At 38.4% G+C, this 25,468-nt stretch overlaps 2 protein-coding genes across 5 annotated transcripts in view; one reads left to right on the plus strand and one right to left on the minus strand.

Moving 5' to 3' along the window:
* The window catches only part of LOC724356 (RING finger protein 17), a 203,393-nt gene that overhangs the window by 122,910 nt on the left and 55,015 nt on the right, over window positions 1–25,468 (plus strand). The window lies entirely within an intron of this gene.
* Window positions 1–25,468, minus strand: part of LOC411343 — a 106,879-nt gene that overhangs the window by 37,544 nt on the left and 43,867 nt on the right. For 2 of the 3 annotated variants that reach the window (XM_026443032.1, XM_003249696.4), the window contains 2 exons: window positions 10,064–10,270; window positions 1,274–2,374 (listed from right to left, as the gene is read on the minus strand). In XM_026443032.1, coding sequence (XP_026298817.1) covers window positions 2,028–2,374; window positions 10,064–10,270 — 554 coding nt within the window. In that variant the 3' untranslated portion in view covers window positions 1,274–2,027. Of the gene's footprint in view, window positions 1–1,273; window positions 2,375–10,063; window positions 10,271–25,468 lie in introns of those variants that run through there. The other variant, XM_026443033.1, reaches the window with a different exon arrangement.

Consider the following 25,468-nt stretch of genomic DNA (forward strand, 5'->3'; position numbering starts at 1 on the left):
GAGGATCGAGCCAATTTCCTATCCTGCTTCCCCCAAATCGTAGGAAACGGAAAACCACCCTCTTTGACCGTTTCACCGCCCTCTCCTGTTGTCCAATCGCGATGAGGGGGGGCAGAGTAGTAGCAGGTGGTCAGAGTTTGTTTGTTTGCCGCGACAATTTCCCAAGCTCGCTCTCTCTCTCCATTATCGTTCGTATAATCGCGATTCCACGTGTAATCGCACGTATGACTGTTGGTCGATTGGGGTCCATTCGAAGCGAAAGCGTTCAGCCGCTTGGGGCGGCCGATGATTGCTCGCGCGCTATTGTAAGACAGCCAGGCCGATGATACCCTGTTTCGGATAATCGAACAGGGTTCAAACGGGTTCTTTCGCGCGATGTTTATTATCGGTGATTAACGGGGCCAAGTTTTCCAGGCCAACCCTTTCGTCGAATTATCCTGGAATTGCAATTGAATCGTTTATTTATTGACAAACGATAGAATCGTGGAAGAGGATTTTAGGTGATAATTTTTAAGTAAGTGGAGTAGTAGGAGGATCTTCGTTTAGAAATTTAGGAGAGTGATTGACTTAGTAGTTTAGTTGATAATTGAACGAATGTTTATTCAAAATTGTTTTTTTTTTGCGTGTGAAAATAGATTAATGGAAAGATCGATTCGATCATTTTTGTGGACTCTTCTCAAAAGAAATATTTTTATCAAATTATTCTTTTTTAAAAAAAAAAGGAACCTGTCTCATTTTCGTAACAAGATTCTTCATAGAATAGCACGTATCTCGATTTCAAATCGATTTCGATTCATGTTCGATAAAAATCAATTTTATTTTTCACGACCATTGTTCCCTGAATGCGATCTCATCAACGATTAAAGAAAGGGAAGAAAAATCGTGGCGAATGTCTCCTCCTTTGGACTTCTCTCTTTTTATCTCGGCAGATGCTCATCAGAGTTTTTCTTTCTTTTCATTTCTCTCTCTTTCTTCATTGTTTATACCTACCTGAATCGAGACTGTTTTTCTTTTTTTATTATTATTATTATTTCGTTCGAGAGATTATTTTAGCTCTCGAGCGTTTCCAATTGATATTTCCAATGGTTTTTCACGGGGGAAAAGGGGAGATATGTCATCGTATTATATATTTTTCTCAAATGGAGAAAATATTTCTCGATGGGTCGAAAAAAAAGCATTCTTCTCACTGACGAAAACTCGTAAATCTTTTAAATCGAATATAGGTTTCCAAATTTATCACAATTGTTTCAACATTGTTTTTAATACATTTAAATATTATTTCTTCCTTCGTTTATTATTATTTCTTTAACTTATATACATAAGTTTTCTCTTTTAACACGAGATTCATATAATACTATAGAATTATTCAGGGACAAATCGCGCTCGCTAACTTAAGATTACGCTGATGAATTTGCTATAATCCTATCATCCTAATATCCTGTGAATAGGATCAATAGAATGAAAAGTAGACAGACACCTGTATGTGTGTGGTTTTTCTTTACAGAAAAATTCGTGGCACTTGAACCGTCGATAAATCTATTACAATTTTTTTCTTCTTTTTTTTTCCTTTTTTCTTCTTATCTTATCCTTATCGTTCCTATATTAATTCTCTATATTATCTCTACGCATTCGTCTCTCATTCATTCATACATATACATATATGTATATAAAAAGATAAATACAATAATCTTCGCAAAACAACTTAGCTTGAAATAGAAACAGATAGACTCGATGCTTGTTGAAGTTAATATCTTAGTAAATCTTAGAATTTTATTTATACTTTTTCAAATCTCAACCGACAAATACATACCATACATCGAAGATTACCATTGCAAAAGGTTAGAGTGAAGACTGAAGATGAAGATGACACGCAAAGTCTCATGAGAAGTCAAGCTTATTTAAAACCCGGTACGTAGATTTCATCGATATATAATCTTACGCTTTCCACTAATCCAATCCCATTCCAGTGTCTCCCTGCCCATCTTTTCGAGAGAAACTCGTGGAAGAATCCCTCTCCACGCACACCCTCATTTCCGCCTGACGAAGATGTTCTCCAACAGCTCCTTGGTGATGAGCCGGTGGGGCCTGGTCGGGCTCTCCGTGGGCCTTCCGTACAATCTGCTGTTGATGGCGTACAGTTTAGGGCTCAGCTCGCACCTGACGTTGAACCACCAATCGCACACGAACACCGCCTGGCTGAATTGCGTCCCGTTCGGGCACAGGAACGTTGCCTGGCGTCCGTCTATGTCGCAGTAATGCCACGCCTGGCATCTCGTCTCCACGTCCGCGAAGAAGCCCGGATAGGGTTGGTCGTCGCAGTAGAAATTCGTGTAGGGCACCTTGCCCAGCACGGGATAATCGGTGCCGGCCCGACCTGTGATCAGACAGTTTTAGAAACAATTGGTTCGCTATCGAAGAGTTTTTGGAAAATTTGAAAATTTCCAGAAACAGGCTTTCGATCGAATTTTAAACAGTGAGAGAGAGAGAGAGTTACTTAGGGATTTACAAGCTCGATTAATTCACTCTCGTTCTCGAAAGAATTAGAAATTGAACGAATATCCACTTTGTACAGAGTCCACTTTTTATTACGGTAACCGTTTTCACGATGCGTTTCGCCTGGAAATCTCGTTAATCGAAGCGTGCACAAGATGCACAAGGAGGATTTGGTGGGGAGGAGATACGAGCGGGGGAAACAGAGAGAAGCTATCATCCAGCTAACCTCTCCCCCCTCCCAGAAACCACTCGCCTGATTTCCACGGGTTGTGAAGCTCTCTCGCCGGCGAGAGAGAGGCCGCCTCTCTCGATTGTATGCTCGATTAATCGGTGAAAGTGGCGCGAGATGCGCCGACTGACACCCGCACAAAGCAGCCATCTCACCACCCGGCTGTATATCGACGCGTGCATCGTCGATTTCCAACCACCCACGCGTCGCTTGCTCGCTCGTTCCACGAGCTGTTTACAGGGACAACGTGGCTGGTTTAATCCTCGAGGATCATAGTCATAGAGGATGATTTCTCTGTTCGTCGAGGAAATTGGGAATATAATTTTCCGAATATAAAGGAAAGAACACTTTCGAAGTATATCGAAGTGTATTTATTCGTGAAAAAAAAATAAAGGAATGTGACGATGAGATTCTATCGCAGGAATTGCAGGTATAAAAATAAACCTAAGAGGAAGGGTGTGTATCTCTGATTAATTGGAATTCGAAGAATGCACCGCGAACTCGTTTAAGAATCACGGGTTAAAGGGAGGAGGGGGTGAGAGTTTGGAGAAGCAGTTTGGAAAATATCTGAGGAGCACAACGAGTGACCCGCATAAAGAAAGGAAATTGCTCTTCAGAGTCTCGAATCGTCGGCCCGGAATAAATAAGCAAAACTCGTGGTGCACGCGAATCAAAGCTTGTTGCGCCCCTTTCTTCTTGTCCATTTCAGGAACGAATTCCTTCTAACGAGATACGCACCTTCCCTGCGACACTCGTATTCCGTAGAAGATTTTTATCACAATTTTTACCTTTTAGAAACTGCATAGAAATCGAACTTTATTAAACCGATTATTGAGAGGTTAAATAGCGATCAGAAATTTTCCTAGGAAAAAAAGGAAGATAACTCCTTCCTCCTCTCCATCAGTAAAGCTTCTTCTCTTTCTGCTCCAAGGATTGTTACCTTTTGCCAAAGATAATGTAACGGTTCGTCGTAATAACGTTTACCAGAGGTATCCGTCGACGATATAATACCAGGGGATTTGATCGATTCGAGACGGGACACGAATCGTTCCAGGATCACCGGATGTTGCACGAGGAACGCACGAGACTTGGACCTCCTCTCTCTCCTTCCGTATCGATGACGATATCGGTTTGTCCAATGCTCGATCCGTTACGTCGCAAGATCGAGTTAATGGCCGAGGGTGCATTGTGCATGCAGCCTGTTTCGCGATTTATCGGATCGGAAACGCTCATAATGCTATTAGCGCAAATCGAATCGTTTACTCGATCGTAATAACGTTTTCCCGGAGGGAATTCTTGATGTTTTCTTCTTCTACTATCTTTTTTTTTTTTTTTTTTTTTAAGAAACTTTAATAATTACAAATTACTCTAATCATTACTGTGATGAAGATAATGTATACTTCTATTCTTTTTCTCGCAATATTTCTTCAAATTTAAAAAAAAAGAGGCACAGATACGCGTATGAAGGATTTATTACCTCCTCCCCCTCCCACGGAACGGAAATTGAATCAGAAATTGATCACAGAGGATCTCTCTCCCCGTATAATATAACTCGAAGCTCCTTTAACGAATTATAACCACGCGAGCTTTTCTTCCTCCCCGTTGTCCGTCTGAACAACTTTGCGTCACCTCCACTATATATATATATATATATATATATATTTCACCCCCTCCACCTATTCGAATCTCATTCGACGAGCCAGCATAGTTTCAGGTGGCACATCTCGCTTGTTGGAATATATACATATACGCTTGTTGTTCAACAATCCGTCCAACGGAGACGGATAGAGAGCACGAGCTATAACGCGTATATATACGCGTGAAACAGACGAAGAGAAAGATAGGCGATAGAGCTAGAGAGAGAGAGAGAGGTGTATAGAGATGGGAACGTGCACTTTCCGAGCATGGTCGCAAACTCTCGTCCGTATCGCGGTGACATCCATACGAAATTCCCGCCTTCCACCCCTTGTCCGACCTGTTTTGTCACCGTGGAAGAGGTCCCGTGCACCCGCACGGAATAAACCCTCCCCTCTCTTTCTCGCCTCTGATCCTCCTCTCCCTTTTCAATCGTCCCTCCGCTTCGCCACCTTTGTCTCCTTCTCTCTCTTTCTGTGTGTATGTATATGTACGTATACGTGTGTGATTGTCTACAGGATTTTCCACCTCTGTTCAACCTAGACTGTCTCTCGTCGGATGCGACGCGAGCATACCGCCGTCCAGGTAATTATAACTTCGCGAAATGTATTCTCGTGCCCCGGCTTTTCATCCCTTGCGACGAGAGGAGGCGACGATCGTTCTAATTATTTCGTTCCTTCGAGAACGGGGGGAGAGGTGGGGAAGGAAAGGTGGCGCGAGTTTGTAGGATTTTTATTTATTTCATTTTTTTTTTTTTTTTAGTGTTTGGAGAGGAATTTATTTTGGGGAAGAACGCGATTGATATTGGAGGAAATATTGGATGAAAGGGTAAAGGGATAGATGTTTGGTTTTTTTAGAGATTATTAGATGTGTGTGAGATGAGTTTTTTTTTAGGGAGGAATGAAAAAGAGTGAGAAAGAAAATTGGCAAAGTTTTATCGGGGAGGAGAGAGGGTACAAAGGATCCGCCATTTGCTGACGGTTCCGCCATCTTGAGGAGAGTTGCGCCATTTGAATAGCAAATTCTATCGCGTGTTTCTATCCCATAATGGAGATGAATTTTACTTTGTAACGTAAAAACGGCACGATATCCCACCCGGTCACTTAAAATGCATCAAAATATTTTGTTCCAAAGCTGCTGCTTCCACTTCTCCCTTCTTTCTTCTGCGGAGAAATTACACTTTCTTTTTTTTTTTTTTTATTCCTGTCCAAGGTTTTGATTGAAGGCAAAGGTATGCAAAAATGTTGGATTAAAAGTTTCGTGGGATTTGTATAAATGTTGGATAGATCGATGAACAATTTAGGAGAATGTTCACGATATTGATTGTCTGGAATAATAATTAATTCGTTTTTTTTTTTTTTAGGCTCTCTTTTCGAATTTCATTTTGTATTAAAACACCGTAATAATTTTCATCGAGACTCGAAAGGAAGATCTTGCAATTTCAAAGAGAAACTATTTAACCTATATGAAACGTTAAACACTTTCACCCGAAGGTTTCTTTCTTAAATTTTAAACACACTGAGATTCTATCTATATAACCTGGAATACGTAGCCCTCGAAGAGGATACCAAAGTCAACCTTCGGCTCATCTTCCCTAAGGTTCAAGCTTATTACACCGTATCAATTGAAACGCAGCCCACGTCTATCGTCCCGCTCCATAGGCCGAGCAAATTAAAAATTACAAATTCACGACGATTCAACGACGAAGCGTCACGAATCGATCCGACGGGGCCTCCGTTTCGTTTGCCTTACCTCGACTTCGTCCCTTCCATCCCCTGGAGCCCGGCCAACCCTCTCAAAGCTCGAATCGAACGAAGTCAACCGATCAAAGGAAACAACTGTTACTCTTCCTCGCTAAAAAAAACATGGAGCTCAAAATTAAATATCGAAAATCTCGAATAATAATCCATTTCGAATCATCGATAGATTCAAGTTTATTAATTCAAATTGTTAGAACACGATCTATTTTAACTTAATCAGAAATTTCAAAGAAGAATCGATCGATCGAAACGAAAAGGAAGGAAACCATTCTCCTCGAAATCTTCCTTGCCAAGAAGAAAATTCTCCCAAGAAAGGGAACCCTTTGGTAAGAATAAAGACAGGCTCTGACCAATCGTCCCTCGCTCGGCTGGGAAAGGCACCCCATTGTTTGCCGGATGAAGGACGAGCTTCAGTCAGGGAATGCATCGAAACGGTAGCGCCATCCCTCTTTTTACGGTGGCAGCCATCGTCATAAAGTCAGTCGACCAAACGACCAGGTTTGTCGCTATCTAACCCCCTTCCATCCCTCGTATCATTTCGCCCTCTTCCTCCTCTCTCCCCACAGCACAACCCTCTGGTTGCAAACGAGGAAGCGCAGTCACACTCTCCTCCTCTCGAGGACGTGAAGAGATTCGAATGAAGGAAGGAGAAGAAGGGATCGTGCCGTTCCATCTTTTACACGTTCGCTCGTGGATTCCACCCACGATTTTCCAGCCTTTGATGGGTGCACAGGTCGCGTTCCGGAGTCGGCTATTTCATTATTCTATCGGGGGTGGAGGAAGATGGAAAGAGAGGGGTGAACGTAGGGGTAGGTCGCGAGATTAAGCGGAACGTTACGCCAACGTGAGATAAGTTTATTGATTTTTCCTAACTTTGGGTAGTTTTTTGGTATTATTTTTGGTTTATTTATAATCCTTTTATTTTTATTATAGGGTTATTAAGAACGAGATAAAAATACGGTAAATATCCTTGTTGAAATTGAAAGATCTTCGATTTGTTTCACTATTTAAAAATTACACTGTGTTTTTCCAGCAAAATTTTTTCTTATCTAAATCTGAACTCAAAATGTAACCATCGAAAGATTAATTTTCACGAACGAGCGAATTTAAATTTTTCCAAAAAGAAAAAAAGGAAGTTTTAATAACGAATAAGCTTCTCGATTCTTATCGATATTCCCTTAAATAATTCCTAACAACAATGACAAATTAATAAAAAAAGAATCATCACTGATATCGTAAAATTCTTCATTGTGTTTTTCCAGCAATATGTGATACGCAAATTTTTTCTTATCTAAATCTGAACTCGAAATGTAACCATCGAAAGATTAATTTTCACGAACGAGCGAATTTAAATTTTTCCAAAAAGAAAAAAAAGAAGTTTTAATAACGAACAGAATAAGCTCGATTCTCATCGATTATTAAATAATTCTTAACAACAACGATAAATTAATAAAAAAAGAATCACCGATATCGTAAAATTCTTTTCATCTCGATAACAACGAGCACGCGTCGCGTTCAAATGGGGGAGGAAAGAAGAAAAAAAATCACTCGCGAAAGAATGGAATCGAAAGAAAGGGATGGGATGGGATGAGAAGAATTGTTAGTATCAATTTTCTTCGGGCCAGGTGTTGGGGGGAAACGGGGGATGGCACGATAACATCCACCGCGTGACAATAGGCGTTACTGTGTTCCGGTGGGCAGCGGTGCCGATTTGCGGTGGGGCTGGCAGCACGCTAAAACACCCCCATTGTCACCGGAATCCGCGATCGATAATCCACGTAACGCAAGAGTTGCCATGCGGTCAAGCAAATCGTGGAAACACCTTAAATCCATTTTCGGACACCCGCGTTTGTTAATCCCGTCCGCGTGGAAAAGGAAACTCGATCGAAGTGGATAAATAAAGGAAGGATAATAATGGAAACGATAAATCTTCGGGATTTACTTTTGACAGATACGAAGGAAATATTTTTCGACGATCAAAATAATTTTTTACGAAGATTCTATCGTTTTCTTCTTCTTTTTTTTTTTTTTTTTTTTCCTATTGAAATAATGTTTGTCACGTTTCTGTTTCGAGATTTTCAAGTTGCATCGAGATAAGAATTTTAGAAATAATAAAAGGGAATTAAACAACCCCCTCTAATCGATTACGTTATTAATACGTAAAGCGTGAGGATCCGAACCTTTCAGGTTTCTTTGAAGAATTTTTCACTGACCCGGCACAAGGCCTCCCCTTCGACTTTTCTTCCGAGCCCTTTGTGCGCAACACCCTCCGCCCCTCCCACTCCTCGATGACCGACCGATCGTGAAATATCCTCTCCTGTTGGCACCCGATGGCGGAAAATCTCTCTAACGACGGCCTTCCAAGGGTTGTTCCTGACCTCCGCAATCCCATTCCAAGCACACGTAAGTAGGAGAAATAATTATTTACCAAATAGAACTCTCTTTGTCTCTGATTCTTTGCAGAACAATTCCTATTTCCTCGAAAGACTCACGACGAGATGATTGTGAATATATTATTAAATAGAAACAATTTTTCCAGCAACAATAATCGATAGATTATATATTTCCAGTGTAATATACATTACTGTAAATGCCGTTTTCATTCTTCACTGTGCGAGAGAAGAAACGTAACTATCTTTATCAAAACTCTGTTGTCTCTGATTTTTCGCAGAATGATTCATATTTCCAAAGATTCACGATGAAATGATTGTGAATATATTATTAAATGTAGAAACAATTTTTCCAGCAACAATAATCGATAGATTATATATTTCCAGTGTAATATACATTACACTGTAACTACGTATAACTGTAAATGACGTTTTCATTCTTCACTGTGCGAGAGAAGAAATGTAACTATCTTTGTCTCTTTGTCTCTGATTTTTCGCAGAATGATTCATATTTCCAAAGATTCACGATGAAATGATTGTGAATATATTATTAAATGTAGAAACAATTTTTCCAGCAACAATAATCGATAGATTATATATTTCCAGTGTAATATACATTACTGTAAATGCCGTTTTCATTCTTCACTGTGCGAGAGAAGAAACGTAAGGTTGGATTTATGCGAATTGTAAGATCCACATGCGCATAAAATTAGACGATATTTCCTAGAGGAAGAGACGTGATTTCTTCCTTCCGTATACACGTGTGATACAATCTTCGTTTAAGTGGGGCACGAAGATGGAAAAATGGGGTTAACTCGCGTATATATTCGACGTGCTCAACATGTTTGAACGTGGAATAGAAAATGAATCGAATCTAAACGCTCCCTCCGTCCTTTTTTTATTGCAATCTTATCAAATATTCGTCCAACTTTTCAAAGATTCGTGAAACGGAGAAGACAAGAGCTTAAGGATGGAACGCTCTTGAACAGGAGACAATCGCGGGAAGAAATGAAAATCATTTCCTGTTGAAGAGGAACAATATAACGTTGCATAGCTCGACGAGCAATAACGATTTTCGATCCATTTGTTTCTTGCCTTCCGTTTTGCGTCTTCCGAATAAACAGGATCCGCTCAAACCCGTCGAAAGCTCGTTTAAGGAAGGATACGGGAACAAACGAATTTAAATACGACGTTGGCTACGTGAACGGCCAATTTCCACGGTTCCTCCAATGGCAATTGTCACGAAAATGTTTCCTCCGTCTCTCTATCGTTAGATATCACGGGGAAGGAACGAATATGTTTATTGGAATTGCGTTATTTTTTCTTCTTCTTCTCCTTTGATCATTGTAAAAAGGAATCGATTCATTTTACGAGTTTAAATTTTGGATGAGAGATGAGAATTCGCCTCGTAACGAGTTAAAAGATATCGTGAAAAAGAGAAAAGAGAGAGGAAAAAGGAAAAGAAATATAGAGAAACGAGAGAAGGAAGGGAAGAATCAACAGCTTTGATCGCGAAGGAATAAGGTTTCGTAAGAAGATCTTGTTTACTTACGTACCTGGTATCGATTTACCAAGATCCAGATACTCTCGTACCGATGGGCTGAGGAATCCTGGGGGGACGACCGGTGCCTCGTTCGTAGGATTGTTTCTTTCATCCACGTCCTCGTAATAATAGTCCTCGTTGTCGCGGTTGTCCTCGGTGTCAGGGTCTATTGGCCTCGCCCTCTTCGACACTTTACCACTTCCCGTATTTCGTATACCCTCTGAAACACGAGTTGATATTTTAAAATTGGGAAAATTGTTCGAAAATTATCTTATTTCGATCGATCGAATGGAATTCTAATCTAAGTCGATCAGGATTAAACAAAAATCCAAATTTCTTCAATTAATATCATCAATCTTCGTTTAAAATTTTCGATATACCATTGATAAAATCATTATTCGCTATTAAAATTAGAAAAACTTTGAGTCTCTGTTAACTCGAAAGATGGTAACTTCCGATGGACGATCGAACGATCGTTGGAAGCGCGGATTCTTGCCCTTTAAAACGCTTCTTCGTTTGACCCGATACTACTTCCGGTTCCCGAAATATCATCGTGCAGAGAAAAGTATAATTTTTAATCCTTCGTCCCAAGCCCGTTTTTAAACTCTATTAAAATTACGAAAACTTTGAACCGCTATAATTCCGAGGATAATAACTTCTTGTCGACGGATCGACGATCGTTAGAAGCGCGGATTCTTGCCCTTCAAAACGCTTTTTCGTTTACCCCGATACGACTTCCGGTTGCCGAGATATCGTCGTGTAAAGAGAAAGGTAATTTTTTAATCGTTTACTGTCTTCGTCCTCGTCCCTTATTCGGACCTCTCGCTCGCACCCCGTCTAACTGACCTACACCAAATTCCAGACAAGCGGGCAGACGCGATTCCTGGAAGGACGCATTTCCAAGAAAAATATGTAGGTCATTGACCCGTTCGTAGTCTCCGCCAAACGCTATACTTTGAATCTCTGTATCTCGGCAACCGATCGAGATATCGGGATGAATCAAGAAATGGCTTCAATGGCACGGTTTCCTCTATTTTCTGGACAGGTTTTCACGACGATTCTTTCAATTTCTTTTCACGATTTTTCGAGGAATGCAAGGGTATAATTTCGTATAATTTCTTCCTTTAAATGATATAACATATTTCATTTATACTTGAACATAATGTACGTTTTAACTATATAAAAATATATTTGTTCAAGGAATCACCTCTGTTCAACGAAAATTCCAAAAAAAAAAACAACAACAGTAAACTTTTCCATCCTTAACTTGGAATCGAAGACATCCCCCAGGTGTTTCCTCTCGTTTCCTCCGGACTTGACCCAGTCTCTCAAAATAAAACGAGTGAAAAGAGAAGTCGGCATATAATTCAACATACATTCCCTGTTCTTTCTCCAAGTTTCCCTCGGACAAAGGAGAGGGTCCATTGTCCGAACGGGAAAGAGACGAACAGAAGGAGGGTGGTTTAAAGTTTCCACGATTATTTTACCAAAATTTCGCGGGTTATTCAACGACGAGATTTCCACTTTATCGAGAGCTCGGCGAAAACACACACGGAAAGTCTGCGCGAGCTAATTAATTTCAGCCTCGAGTATATATATATATATATACGCGAATTGTCGTTAAACATTTCGTAACCATATCGGGCTACTGGCCGGTGATTGAGCGGAGGGGGCGGGTACCACTGTATTTCCCCTCCGGTGAAATATTCAAAATTTCAAAATCGTTAGGAAAGGGTTACCGTGTATATATGCGTGTATGTGTACACGCCTCGATCGATTCATCTCGCGATTTTATCCCACAGAGTGAAACGGATCTAGTCGAGTTTTAATAATCGGGAGAAAATTAAACTGATCGAGGGATGATTAAAGATGCGTCTATCGTCGTTCAAAAATTACCATGCAGAGCCTCTCTCTTTTTCTCTATCTATAATAAAGCTTATTACTTCTTAAGAATTATTACTTCAACTCGAGAAGACGAAGAAAGAAAAATCTGGACGAAATCGGAATGAAAGAAAAATCTGAACGAAATCGGAATGAAAGAAAAATCTGGACGAAATCGGAATGAAAGAAAAATCTGGACGAAATCGGAATGAAAGAAAAATCTGGACAACTTTCTATGTGTAAATATTCTTACAGAAATGTTCAATTCTCTCAATGTTCGTACAAAAAAAGGGAAATGGATCTTAATTCTCCCGCGTATAAAAATAATGGAAACTGAATAATAAATAAACCTTGACCTTTATCACCTTTATCTCACCGTCTATCCATCCATTTCAACGGCACGATTGTGAAAAGCGGGCGTTTGTTTGTAGTGTTTGTAAGTGTCTCGTTGTCCGTACACGTGCGTTAATCCGTTGCATTTAGACGCATAAAGTTGAGCTCGGTCGGTGAGCCGTTAATTAGCTTCCTCGTCACGGACGCACCGGCATCAAATGGGATGAACAACGGGTGGATCGTATCCACCTTTCCTCGCCAAGTAACACGTACATTCAAAACGATACGCCGTATAAACGGAATAGGAGGAGGAAGGGGGGGGGAAGAATTCAAGAGATGCAGAACTCTGTACGTGCACGTTCGGCCAGCTGTCAACGGAATTTGAAATATTTCGAAAATTGGCCGCGGCGTTTCCGCGTCTCTTGCGGTCTCGAGGGGAAGAAGAGAGGAGGGGGATGATTATGTTAACTCGACGGGGGGGGGGGGGAGGCTTGTACCGGTTGTTAACTTTAGTTGCGTTGTTATTCGCCGCGGTGTATATACACCGTTATTCGCGGTATAGTTGTGCGGTCGTCGTTGTGGTTATTGCGCATGGGGGTCCGTGTTTTGAATGCTTTGATAATTGGGGAGAGGAATTGAAAGTTGAATTTCGTGGAATTTTTTTTTTTTTTCTTTTGAGATGAACATGATCGCGTTTCGATAATTTCGATGAGGCTATCGAAGGGTTTCGATTTTGAGCAGAAATCTCGTTTCGAGAGTAATTCGATTTAATTATTTTGAATAGGTTGAAGTTTCGATCTTGAATTTTCAAGCTTTGGGGATTATTTGACGAGTTAATTGTAAACGGAGAAATATCGTATCGACGTACAGTTTAGATTTTGAGCAGAAATCTCGTTTCGAGAGTAATTCAATTTAATTATTTTAAATAGATTGAAGTTTCGATCTTGAATTTTCAAGCTTTGGGGATTATTTGACGAGTTAATTGTAAAACGGAGAAATATCGTATCGACGTACAGTCAAGTTTAGATTTTGAGCAGAAATCTCGTTTCGAGATTTTATTAATTCGATTTAATTATTTTGAATAGGTTGAAGTTTCGATCTTGAATTTTCAAGCTTTAGGGATTATTTGACGAGTTAATTGTAAACGGAGAAATATCAACAAGTTTAGATTTTGAGCGAATTTGATATAAATTTCGAACACGGATCCTTGGATCGAGATCGAAATTTCATCGAACCTGTCTCCCTTCTCCCTTTTAAAAAAAAAAAAAAAGAGAAAAAAGGAAGCAGATTTGAACAACGAGGTCCGAAACAGAGGTTTCAACTCGATTGTTTCCTTTTTCATTGTTGTTTGCCCGCCACTAGCCGACAATTGATTCGAGGCAACCGAAAACATTCCACTCTGGTCCAATTCCGGGCCGCTACTCTGCATTCCAAAAGTAAGCCCGGGAAACAGCCGCTTGTTTCTTTGTTAATTAACGACCGTTTAATTACCCGGGCTGAAATTGGCCGCCGCCGGGGCGAACGATGACGACTCGTAAATTCGTCCAATTTTTCCTCCCTCCCCCTTCTCCCATAATATCACGACAATTAGGCCAGCCGGTTGGAAAATAAATTAAACGAAAATCGCAAATCGTCGATCGTTCAATTTAAACTCCGTCACTCCTCACTTTCGAAACTTATTTAATCCACGTGTAATGGAAGAGGGATAATTTTTCCATCCGTGGAAAACGACGAGTGATAGCAGCAGAATCTTGGCTTTCGATTCTCGTCTCTCTCTTTCGATATTAAATAATCTTCTTTTCTTTTTAAAAATATTCGAGTAGGAAGAAATACGATCTTATTAAAAAAAGAGAGAAGAAATTTATTAGCTAATTCTTTCCATCCTTAGCTATTTCTTTCTTTGTCCTCCTTTTTCAAAGACCGATATCCCAAGGCGGCGCTCGATCGACTGACCAATCGATCGATCGATCGTTCTTTATTACACGTTAATTTCCTCCTTCCTTCCTGTCTTAGCTAGAAATATACTTTCGTCCCGGAGAAACGAAATGCATTGATAATTATTTGATATTCGGCTCGGCCGCCCAATAATTACACCTGTTTGTCCGCGGCATTTATACGGCAAAGTATTTATTTGATTATTCGAGGCGGTTGCCTATTTACCCGGCTCGTGTTTTATGAAATTTGGCGCGAAATCGATCGATCTATCGCGATCCCAACCGAGTAAAGAAAAATCGGCTCGAAAAATAGGGAGAGATCCTTGGAAAAATAGTTGAAAGAGCTTCGAAATATATTTCTATTCTATTTGTTTGTTTTTATTATTATTATTATTTTATTATAGGATTTAATATAGGATTTTATGTAGGATTAAATAGGATTTGAATTCAAGCTTTGGAATGCACATATAATAATAATAATTGAAATATATTTTATGATATGAGTTTTAGTTTTCCTTTGGCTTATCTTTCTTTCGAAGGATATTATTTTCTTCCATATAAAAATAGTTTAAGTTTTAAGTTCGCGTTAAAAACAAGAAAAAATTTATTTATTCATCTTCAATCGTGATACACGATTTCCCCTTTCTATTGTCCCCTCGTACGTGGTCCTCCTCCCTAAATATCCTTTCAGAGATCGGTGTAAAAAATTTGGGAAACGAACTCGAAGACGACTCGCGAGATACGACTCGTTCCTTCGAGCAACCTCGAAGTCGCCCCCTCCTTTTCGGATTAAAACTCTTATTGTACATTGGGAGGGAGGAGGAGGAGTGTGCAGCACGGGTTAAAATTCGAAGCTGACTCCGCTAAAAGACTCCCCGTCTCTCGCCGTGCTGGGAAACGGTGACCCGAGAAAGAAGATTTTTCGGGAAGAAATTCCTGGCGGAAGTTGGTTTCGTCCGTGAAGAAAGGATGTGACAGAGGGAGAGGAGGGAGAAAAGGAAGATGTGCATGAGTCATAAGGAGGAACGAGAGAGAGAGAGAGAGAGAGAAATCGAGAGAGATAATGACGACCGGTGAAACGAAGGAGAATGGACGATAATCTGGAGGAAGAGTTTGAAAAAAGGAGAATTGAAAAATTTTTGCGGAAGAAGCAGCCCTCTGCTGCTGCTGAAGAGAATGAAACGTGAGCTTTCTTTTCCTTTCTCCCGATATTTCGTTGAAATATTAACTTCTCCTAGATTATTATCTCTCTCTTCTCCTTTCGTTTCTTTTTTTTTCTGGACGATTATTAACTTTTTGAAATTGTTTCCTAGAATTCTAAATCCGATCCGTGAAATTTTAGATATCAACGATCGTTAATAATTATTTAGATTTCGTCGATTTGATGAAACGATATCGATTATAAAGGAAAATTTCGATCGTCGTTATCGAGATTTTTTTTTTTTAAAGGAAGATCAGATCCATAATAGGCGAGAATGGTTGAAAATGAGAAAAGGATGGGAAAGAGAGGTTTTTTTTTCTCATCTCGTTCGCAAAGAAACGATTCCAACTCCTTTGTACTCCTCGCCTCGGCGACCCCTTACAGAAAGAACCATTTAACGGTTGCATCCCTTTTATCTTCGCCTCGGCAAACCGAGTTTTAGAACTAGATGTTTCTCACTTGGAGAAATTTCAAATTTCCAATTAACTAATCTCTTAACTAATTCTTTCGTGTGACAATTCTTTTTTTACTTTTCAGATATCGATAACATTCTTATCTCTAACAACAACAGAAAAGAAACTCCGTTCCTCAGATTTTCCCTGAACTCGTTAAAACAATAATTCTTTTAATTGTACGCAAATGATTCGATCTGTTTGTACGACTTTCAAATCGTCAACGTTTCACTGCACTAAACGCTCCTCGCCTCGCGTGTGATCCCAAGTTTTCTCATCAAAGCCAACTAATTACGGTTTCCACTTCTCTCTCTCTTTCTAGAATCGTGTTTACGATTTTCCTCGCGTTTCAAATTTCGCGGCTATTTGACGAAAGATAGAAGAGATGATGATGATGATGATGATCGGTTAAGGAAGCCAAAAACGGATGCAGACGGACGTTGCTTCGGGGCTAAACAGTAGTGGCTGGTAGAACTGGATGAGCAAGGGTTTGGGGGAAGGGAAGGAGGAGAAAGAGGGAAGGTTCTCAGGATGCTGAGAGGTTCGTTAAATAATTAATCGATCCCCTCGATTGTCGAGGATTCCTTCCTATTCCACGCCGGTTCGCGTTTTCTCAGCTTTTTCTTAGCGAATCTTTGGATGGGGGAGGAGGAGGAGATTTAAAGTTGAGTTTTTGGATCGTTTTAGAAAGTGTTTCTAAGATGGGAATTGGGGGATGAGGTTTTTCCATTGATTTTAAACTGACGTATCTTTTTTCTTTCTGTTTCAGGTACGTACACAGTGTGCTTTTAAGGTGAGGTGATAAATATCTGGGTGATAAATAAAAATTTCTAAATGAGATGAGAGTATGGTAAGAATATTTTGAATAATCTTTGCTGATAGATACTAGTGAATAGTTTCGTAGCGTAGTTGATGGTTAATTTTTTTTAAGGTGAGGTGATAAATATCTGCGTGATAAATAAAAATTTCTAAATGAGATGAGAGTATGGTAAGAATATTTTGAATAATCTTATAATCTTTGCTGATAGATACTAGTGAATAGTTTCGCGTAGTTGATTTTTTTTTAAAAATCTTGGAAGTATTCAGATATGTAGTTGGAAGTGAAAATTGGAAGGTAAAAATTCGTGGCACGGTGAATTCATTATCTCGAATCCACTTTGTAGCATACGTACTATCTAGTTTGGGGATCCTGGTGAACTTTGCTCTTCTACTTTCAAACGTATCAAGATAAGCGAAAGGGTTTCTAAATTAACCAACTTCCTCGATTAGTTTCTCTTCGCTCCTTTGAATCCTTGCCAGCAAGGACATCCTCCAACTGTTCGATTGTTCAATCTCGTTACCATCCTCGACGTACAGTAAACTGAATTCTCCATATCTCTCGATATTTTACAAAGATGATTTCTCATTTTTTTTCAAATTTTTAAAATAACCAGAAATATCCGTCAATTATTTTCGCGATACAATATGAGAGTTTTGTAATTTGTTCTAGGTGTGCGTACATATTTTAAAAAAAATTTTTTCGAATTTTTGTCTGGAAATAGTAGGAATTTCATCAGAATTTTATCTATACTCGATTTGGCATGGTTCGTTTAAGAATTTGCTCGAATAAAATTCGAAAATCCCTCGCTATCAGTTCTCATTATCGCTTCTTTCTTTCTTTCTGATAATCAGAGAAATGTGAAATCTCATATACGATTCGATAATTTTTCCTTTTCTTTTTTTTCTTTTCATCTCGAAAACTTTGAACGATGTAAAGAAAAAAAATATATTAAAAAACTCAAAAACTTCGTTGAAACAATTGTTCATTTCGAGAATGTATAATAACTATTTATTTATCATCCATACAAAAAATAATAACATCAAATATCACAAAATCTTCCTTTTTGAAATTGAAAAACCTCTTCCTCTTTTATTCTTAATTATCACGTCAAATTTAATCCTCGATCAATGTAACGGTGTTGAGAAACAAGTAGTAATAAAAAAAGAATATAGAAAAAGAGTTGGATTCGAATTAATTCGCGTTCTCTGATACGCGACTCTCTTTTATAAATAACACGATTAATTCGCCGCGTGATAAACGCCTCCGCCCGCGAAGAATGAAAATATTGTAATAACTCGCCACGCATAATGAGCGGAAACCGCGGAACGTGGCCGGTTCCCGGTTTATTCCGATTATACAACGCCGGCACGCGTGGCCAGTTAATACCGAATCCCTATACTATACCAGAATTAATAGGTCGAAATTTGGGATTCATTAACGTCAGGATTCTCGAATTGTCCCGTCTCTCTCTCCCTCTCCCCCGTATCAACCGTACATAACCGGTGAATTAAGTGGTGAATACGAGACTGATCGTGTTCCATCCTGCGAATTGATTCGTGTGTGATAATAAGCATTATTCTTATATCATTTGAATAATTATTTTTAAAGAAAAGATACGTATACTTCAGATTCGTGGAAAAATTCGATTAAATATATATGTTATATTACACAATATGAGAGACTCTATATATTGTTACTCTAAATATCTCTTATCGTATGCACCAAAACATCATCTGTGCAAAACCCTCGTCTTGCAAAATTCTCGTACAGAAATTTCCATATCCTCGCCAATTTTTTACTCAATTGTGCCCCTTCTCTGCTATTTACTCGTGTCCATTATTCGAAAATTAAGCGGATATAAAGCTCGCTTTCAACTATCGAGCTCCTATCCTTTCCCGTATCGACGCGTGCAAAAACCTTGATCCTGGTCAGAGCTAGGCTCTCACCCCGGAAAAAGAGGACGTCGAAAGAAAAAAAGGGTCGCTATTTCGCAAATATCTCTGGGAAACGGCGCTTTAATATCGCTACGCATGAAAATTCGTGGGATTGATGCGAAGAGAGAGGGTGGAGAGGGAGATGGAAGATGATGAAAAGGTAAAGGAAGAAGGAATAAGAAATATATTCTTATGATGGAAAAATGTATATATATATTGAACGAAAATTTTGTTGTATAATGATTCACTAGCTGTTTGTATTGATTATGAGAAAATTATGTTGAGAGAAGAGTTTGGACAAGGATGTTAAATTTTTCTTTAAAGAGAATTTGAAAGAAGAAGATAAAAGAGAGGAAATATTTAGATATTCTCAATTTGAAGAATTAAACCCTTCTTTCTTTTTTAAATAAAGTCAAAGGGATCACATATAATTATCCGTGTATAAAATGTAACAATTAATTACCTCTTACAGGGAGGTAATATTTTTTTTTTGAATTCCTTTCACGTTGCTCGAAGATATAAACGAGAGGCCGCTTTATTTAATTATTTTCGCCGGTGGTTGGTATCCCTTTGCGGAAGGGAGGAGAAGCTTGAATTTATCGCCAGAAAACGTCAATCTTTCCGACATCAAATAATTAACGGAAGTTCCGCAACGGTCTGCGTCAGACAGGAAACCGCGCTCTGCCCATCTTCTATGATCTTGGTGTATTTTTTTTCTTCCACATCATTCTGGCGAATTATGCGGAGGACAGGCATAAAAGAAAAAAAAAAAAAAAAGGAAAAGTCGTCGGATAACGTTTCCGCCGACGTTGAAATATCCTTGAACTTTTAATATCTCTAAGAATTAATTGTAACTTGAAAACTATCAAACGTATCTCTCTCTCTTTCTCTTCAACGACATATCACTTCAATTTTCGAAATAATGTTAATGTAACAATTATTGCAACAATTGATTTTCGATTCCATTTTTTTCAAAAATTATTTTCCTCGAAGCTATAAGAGTTCTTTTCTTTTCTTTCTGAGGGAGTATTCCTTCGTGAAAGATTTGGCGGGAAAATTTAAAAATGTGAGAACGTTTGAGAAAAATCGGTTCGTTCGAAAAGCAATCGATATTGGAGGGAATTCGAGAAGCTTGCACGTTTGATAGAAGTTTCATAAATTATTGAGAAATGTTGGCAGAGGATCAGTCCGCTTCGAAACATGTCACTTGAATAAAAAATCGAAGGAAATTTGTTAATTTTAATTCATTAGATATCCGGTTGATTCGTTAAGCTTTCGATACGATACGTTTATTTTTATTTATTTTCCAAAAATATATATTCTTTTCTTTCCACGGAAGGAAAGAATTTTTAAAAAATTCTTTTCCAAATGTGTAATCTAAAATTGGAGAATTTTATATTTTAATATTATATTTTTAAAGTTACATAATATAATTTTCTTAAAAATTATATTTTTCTTCCCGCCAAAACTTTAATTATCCTACGATCCTCTATCTTCGTTTCTCAAAAGGGAAGACAAAAATAAGAGGTGGAACTTCAAAGCAGATGGTGATTATTTTTCAACCAATTTCTACCTTGAAAGATGAAAGGTGGTACGCAGAAATGAGCAACGAAAGTTTTTTAAATGAATAAACATTTTTTTTCTCTCTTTTTCTCTCTCTCTCTCTTCATTAATTCTTTTTTTCAATTACATCGTTTCAAAGATAAATATTTCGTAACGTGGGTCGCATTTATTCATCTCGTGGCTTGAAACGTTTTTAATCCACTATATTCGAGAACGAGTAAAATGTTCCATTATGTTGCGCGACGAAAACAAATGGTCAAATTTTCTTTTTTTTTTTTTTTTTTCAATCGAATAGCTTTTCGTTCGTTGTACTCGTCCACGCGTACGGAAAAAAAAAAAAAGAAAAAATTTCACGAATCGGACACGATTAATTTTCCAGAATCTGGACGAGTTTAGACGAAAGGAAATCTCGAATTTTTTTCCTACGAGAATCAAAAAAAAAACAATCTTTTTGTCATCTCTCGTTTTTTCGTTCTTTAAGTTCTAGATATTTCTATTCTAATGATGAAAATCTTGAAAAACTCCAAGATATTTCTGTCCCTAATCGATAAAGTGAACAAAAGTATACGGGATTAGTTTCTTTTATTAAATTGATCGAATTATTCTTCTTAAAAAAAAAAAAAATAAATGCAAAAATGTTATAATATCCGTTGGAAAAAAATTCTCGCCTCGAATCCCGAGCGATTCTTGGCAGTTGCGGAGGCAACATGATTCGAAACTGGTTATTCGAGCTAATTTCGTGACGAGTTAAGTAACGTTGATTAAACCGGGCGTCCATTACGAGATTACATTGCGTGTAACTATTATATTTTCCACGGTGGTGGCGCCTACCCTACAAATAGCCAACATTAATAGATCCGACGTCTGGAAATTATCATGAAAACCTCGGCCCCATGTATATTCTCCTTGATAAAAAAACGATTTATTAATTAAATTTTTTCTCCCTGTTATTCTCGTGGATGATCTCGACGAATCATCATTTCTCTCTCCTCTTGTTCTCTTCTTTTTTTTTATCCCCATTAAGAATCGTGTTTTTAACTTCGTTCGGTTTATTGATTAATCTCTTTCAAAATTCGAAAAAAATTTCGATCCCTTAATTCGTAAAAAAAGTTTGAATTTATTAAAGATTAATAAGTTAGATTAATAGATAAATCTTCTTACGAAATCCTCTCCCAATGTTACATTATTTATTCGTCTCTAACTCGTCCAATTTTCCTTCCATTTTAACGTTGTCAAACATTGAACAAATTAAAGAAAAAATATCATCGTAATATCAGGGATATCACGATGCAATTATCGCGACTAACAACACGTATGGAATCGTGAAAGCGTTGTTTTTTTAGTTGCCTCATACCGTTCGTACGCGACACGTATCAATCATGGACGATCCCATTTTCGACGCCTTCGTCCTCCATCGATTTTCACCAGATTCTCCTCTCAAGGTTCCCGCCTCGTTTTCACTCTCGACGCGGCTCGACAGCCGCGTCAGCATTCGGGACACGGTTTAGAAAGGCCGTTGTAGAAGCGGCGATGACTTTAGAACGCGCGGTAGGCGCGCCAAACCGACCTTAACGATCGTCGCGACCCGATTCTAACCCGATTATGGCGGGTACAGAATTCTCGTAGAGCAATTTTAACGATTTTCGTTCAACAAATCTTATTTACGTTCAAGTTGTTAGAAAAGAAAGGCAAATACGGATGAAGACGATATTGGACGATATTTCATGGAAAGGACGCTTGAACGAAGCTCGACGATTATTGGTCGACAAGCTTTCTTGAGCCAATCCGCTCGATGAAATTTTCGCGCGAAAAAGAACGCGTGTGTCTTTTTCTTCCCTTAAAATCTCTCTTGTTTGAATCGAAATAATATAATAAAAATTTTTAATTGAATTAATTATCAAAAAAAGGGAAGGGGAATTTATTGTGTATATATATCTTCATGTACAGGTTAGTTTGCAAGCTCTCTAACTTTGTGATTCTTGTTCCACGACATTAACCGAACTGTGGTTAAGGCTGTGTAACCACTAGCTATGGTGGCAAGTGATTCTTAACTAACTCTGTAATTAAGTGGGAGCTAACACGATTAATGATCAACTTGGCCACGATGGCAAAACGTTAAATTACGCCAGGTATAACGTTTTCACGCGAATATTCTCATAAACGAAACTTCGTCTCCATTTCTAGAAATGGATATCTCGATATTTTTCGTAATAATATATAAAATTTAAAATAATTAGAGAGTTAAGAATTGTTTTAATCAAACTTATGGCTAATATTCACGGTATCAGGAAGGTCATGTATATTAATTTAAATTATGATAAAGAATAAGGCTGTAAGTATCGTTGAAAAAATAATTTTTATCGCAAAAAGCATCCGATGATGTCCCGTTCGAAATACAAAGCAGGGGCAGGCAGAAATAAAATGAACCATTTCCTCCCAACAAATATTTAACTGCAAGTACAAAATGATGCGTGTTCTCAAATTTATAGGATCCCCGGATGGGCAAGTTGTTGCAGCGGAAATTAATGCTGCAATTGCGAGTAAATATTGATTTTTCAACGAGGAATCTGAATAATAAATTTTATAATTAAACCTTGGCCGATCGGCCAAAGTCGTGAATTTCCAATTGAACAATTCTAAAAATATTTTTTTAACAAACGATTCATTTCGATGCATTTATACACACCGCCGTATCAATTTCGAACGATATTTTTCGGTTATAATTCGGTGTATGATAAACAAAAATATCCAACTACTATTTCGATCCATTTAATTAATTTCCAGAAGAACGAACACCGGCCCCCGGAAGTGATGCGCCGCGTATTTCTTCAATTCACCCTTGCGTTTTGCATATTATAACGCGCCATTTGGAAATTATCCATTTCGAAGAAATTTTTCATCCACCGTTTCTTTCTTCCCCATTAACAAATTACAAAACACGATTTTAAAAATTTATTATCGGATGACGGAAAGTGATAGTAATTAGAAAATTGCTTCGTGCATCTAACGACAAACCTCTCGAAATCAAAAACTCAAACCAAATTCTAAAAAACCCTGAAAACGAAGTCTCGTTAATTTTCGATCGAATAGGAAGGAAAAGTTGACGAATGAATTTTAACCGCCTCTGCGAATTTCCTCGCGACGTCTCGATCTTCGTGAAATAAATACGATAAAGCGGGCAATAAGTGTAATGGACGGGGGATAAAGGGTGAAATTAGACTGCAGCCAGGCTCGATGGAATCCTTTGCATGCATTAATGCACTCCTGTGCAAGCAGAATACGGTGGAAATGAGAATACACATTGGAACCATTGCGGCTACATTCGGCTTGTGTACACACGCGTATCCTCCTCCTCCTCCTCTTTCATTCTCTCTCTATCGTGCGTGAGTCAGAGGATAGGTACACGTGCGTGCAGTTTGCGGCCTGGCACACGCACATCGAATCGACGAATCAATAATCCATCGTTTACCTGTTGCCTCTGTCCCGAACTTTGTCTCCAGCATCCTTTCGAGGGAATGATTGTAGAGATTGCATGGAAGGGATCATTTCTTTGTTTGTTTCAGGAGATGGAAATATCGAGAGTTTTGATGATGATGATTATTTCTTGTTTGAGGTGGAGAGAGGAGAATTTATGGATTTATTATGGATTTGATAGGATTGTTTTGTGAAAAGTTGTCGATAGAAGAATATGTTTTTTGGATGAAAATTATGAGGATAGGAGATTCTGATTTCTTTCGAGAGAAATTGTTATTTCGTTGCAAAAGTATGGAGTGAAAATTCTCTGCCTTCTTCCTTTTTTCAACGCGTAATACGATAGAAAGAAGATTTGTTTATGAGAAATATATTCTTGCTCGGTATAAAGGTTCAAAAAGCTTGCTCGGATAGTCTCGAAAACTTATCTACTTTTCTAAAACGGATCGAAAATATACATAATAAATAAGCGTTCAGAAATTCATACGAATTTATGAGATTCCTGGGAGAAGAACACGAGTCTCGTACACATTTTTCCGGGGAGGATATTTCAATATGTCCTCATCATGCCACATGTGACTCTATTCCTCCATCCGTGATCATATTTACGAAGAGAGAAAGAGAGAAAGAGAGAAAAGAAAAACTTCAATTCTGTTGCATCTCTCTTTTCCTTTTCTTATTGCGCTCTCGAATAAGCGATAACTTGATTGCCTCTGCAAATTTTATGACAGAAGAAAAAGGAGAAGGAAGATGAAATTCTAAGAATAAATCAATTCGAAGTAACGGCTTAATTTTTTTTTATGAAATTTTTAAATTCTTTGCAAATTGTTCGCTTCTGCATTCAGGCAACAAGAAGGATTAAATCAAAATTCTTGATAATATAAGTCTCAGCTTGAACGTTTTGAATACGTGAATATAAAGTATCGATTAAGAAGATTAAAAAGAAAAAAGAGAAAAGATTACCACTTTGATCAATAAGAATTCAACAATTCCCATTATTCCACCGAAATCCCAAAAATTCCTTGCTTCCATTTTTATCCCCATATCCACTTATCCAACCCCCTCCTCCCCTTCTATACTGGAAAAAACATGAAGTGCTCGAGATCGATTTCGAATCAAAGAAAAAGGCTTTGAAAAGGGGGAAGGAATCGGTCGAAAAAATTGTATATCAATTGGCGAATATCGCGTATTGTTTTACGTCAGTTGGTGGCGAAATTAATCGGAGACAAAAGCGTTATAAAAATCGTTGCGATGGCTCGATTAAAAGACCGAAACGAAACGATTCTTGTACATATATATACATATATATTACGCTTTGTAGGATTTCAAGTTGTACGAGTCAAGTATCGTCCACTCGTCGAATTTATTAATATTAATCCGTTTATGGAAATTCGTTTTGTATTCGAGTTTTCTAAATGTCGGGTACGATCGCGACAAAAGCGTCGAAAAATCGGCAAGTAGGAAATCGGCGCGCTCGATGCACGTGCGTACGCTTTTAAACTCTCTGCCCAACGCGGGGGGGATCCGTATTATTAACCGCAAAATTGCTTGTCAAATGGTAAAACAAAGGCGGCCGAACGAGCCGAGAGAATTAAAGGTTACACTCTTTGACGTGTACCCTCCCTCCGCCTATGTTTGTACACGTTTGTACGTCTGTTTTCGGTACGTCTGTTGGCGTTTGTATGGGTGTGGAAAATGTGGAAAGAGCGTAAGCTGCGTTGCACGTTCGTTTTTTTTTTTCCTCCCTCTCTCTCTCTCTTTTTTTTTTTTTTACCGGTTTATAAGCGGATACGGACGAGTAAAAAGTGTTGTTTAATAAAAGTCACGCG

Source organism: Apis mellifera, linkage group LG9 (genome assembly GCF_003254395.2).
Source record: "Apis mellifera strain DH4 linkage group LG9, Amel_HAv3.1, whole genome shotgun sequence".
Classification (NCBI taxonomy): domain Eukaryota; kingdom Metazoa; phylum Arthropoda; class Insecta; order Hymenoptera; family Apidae; genus Apis; species Apis mellifera.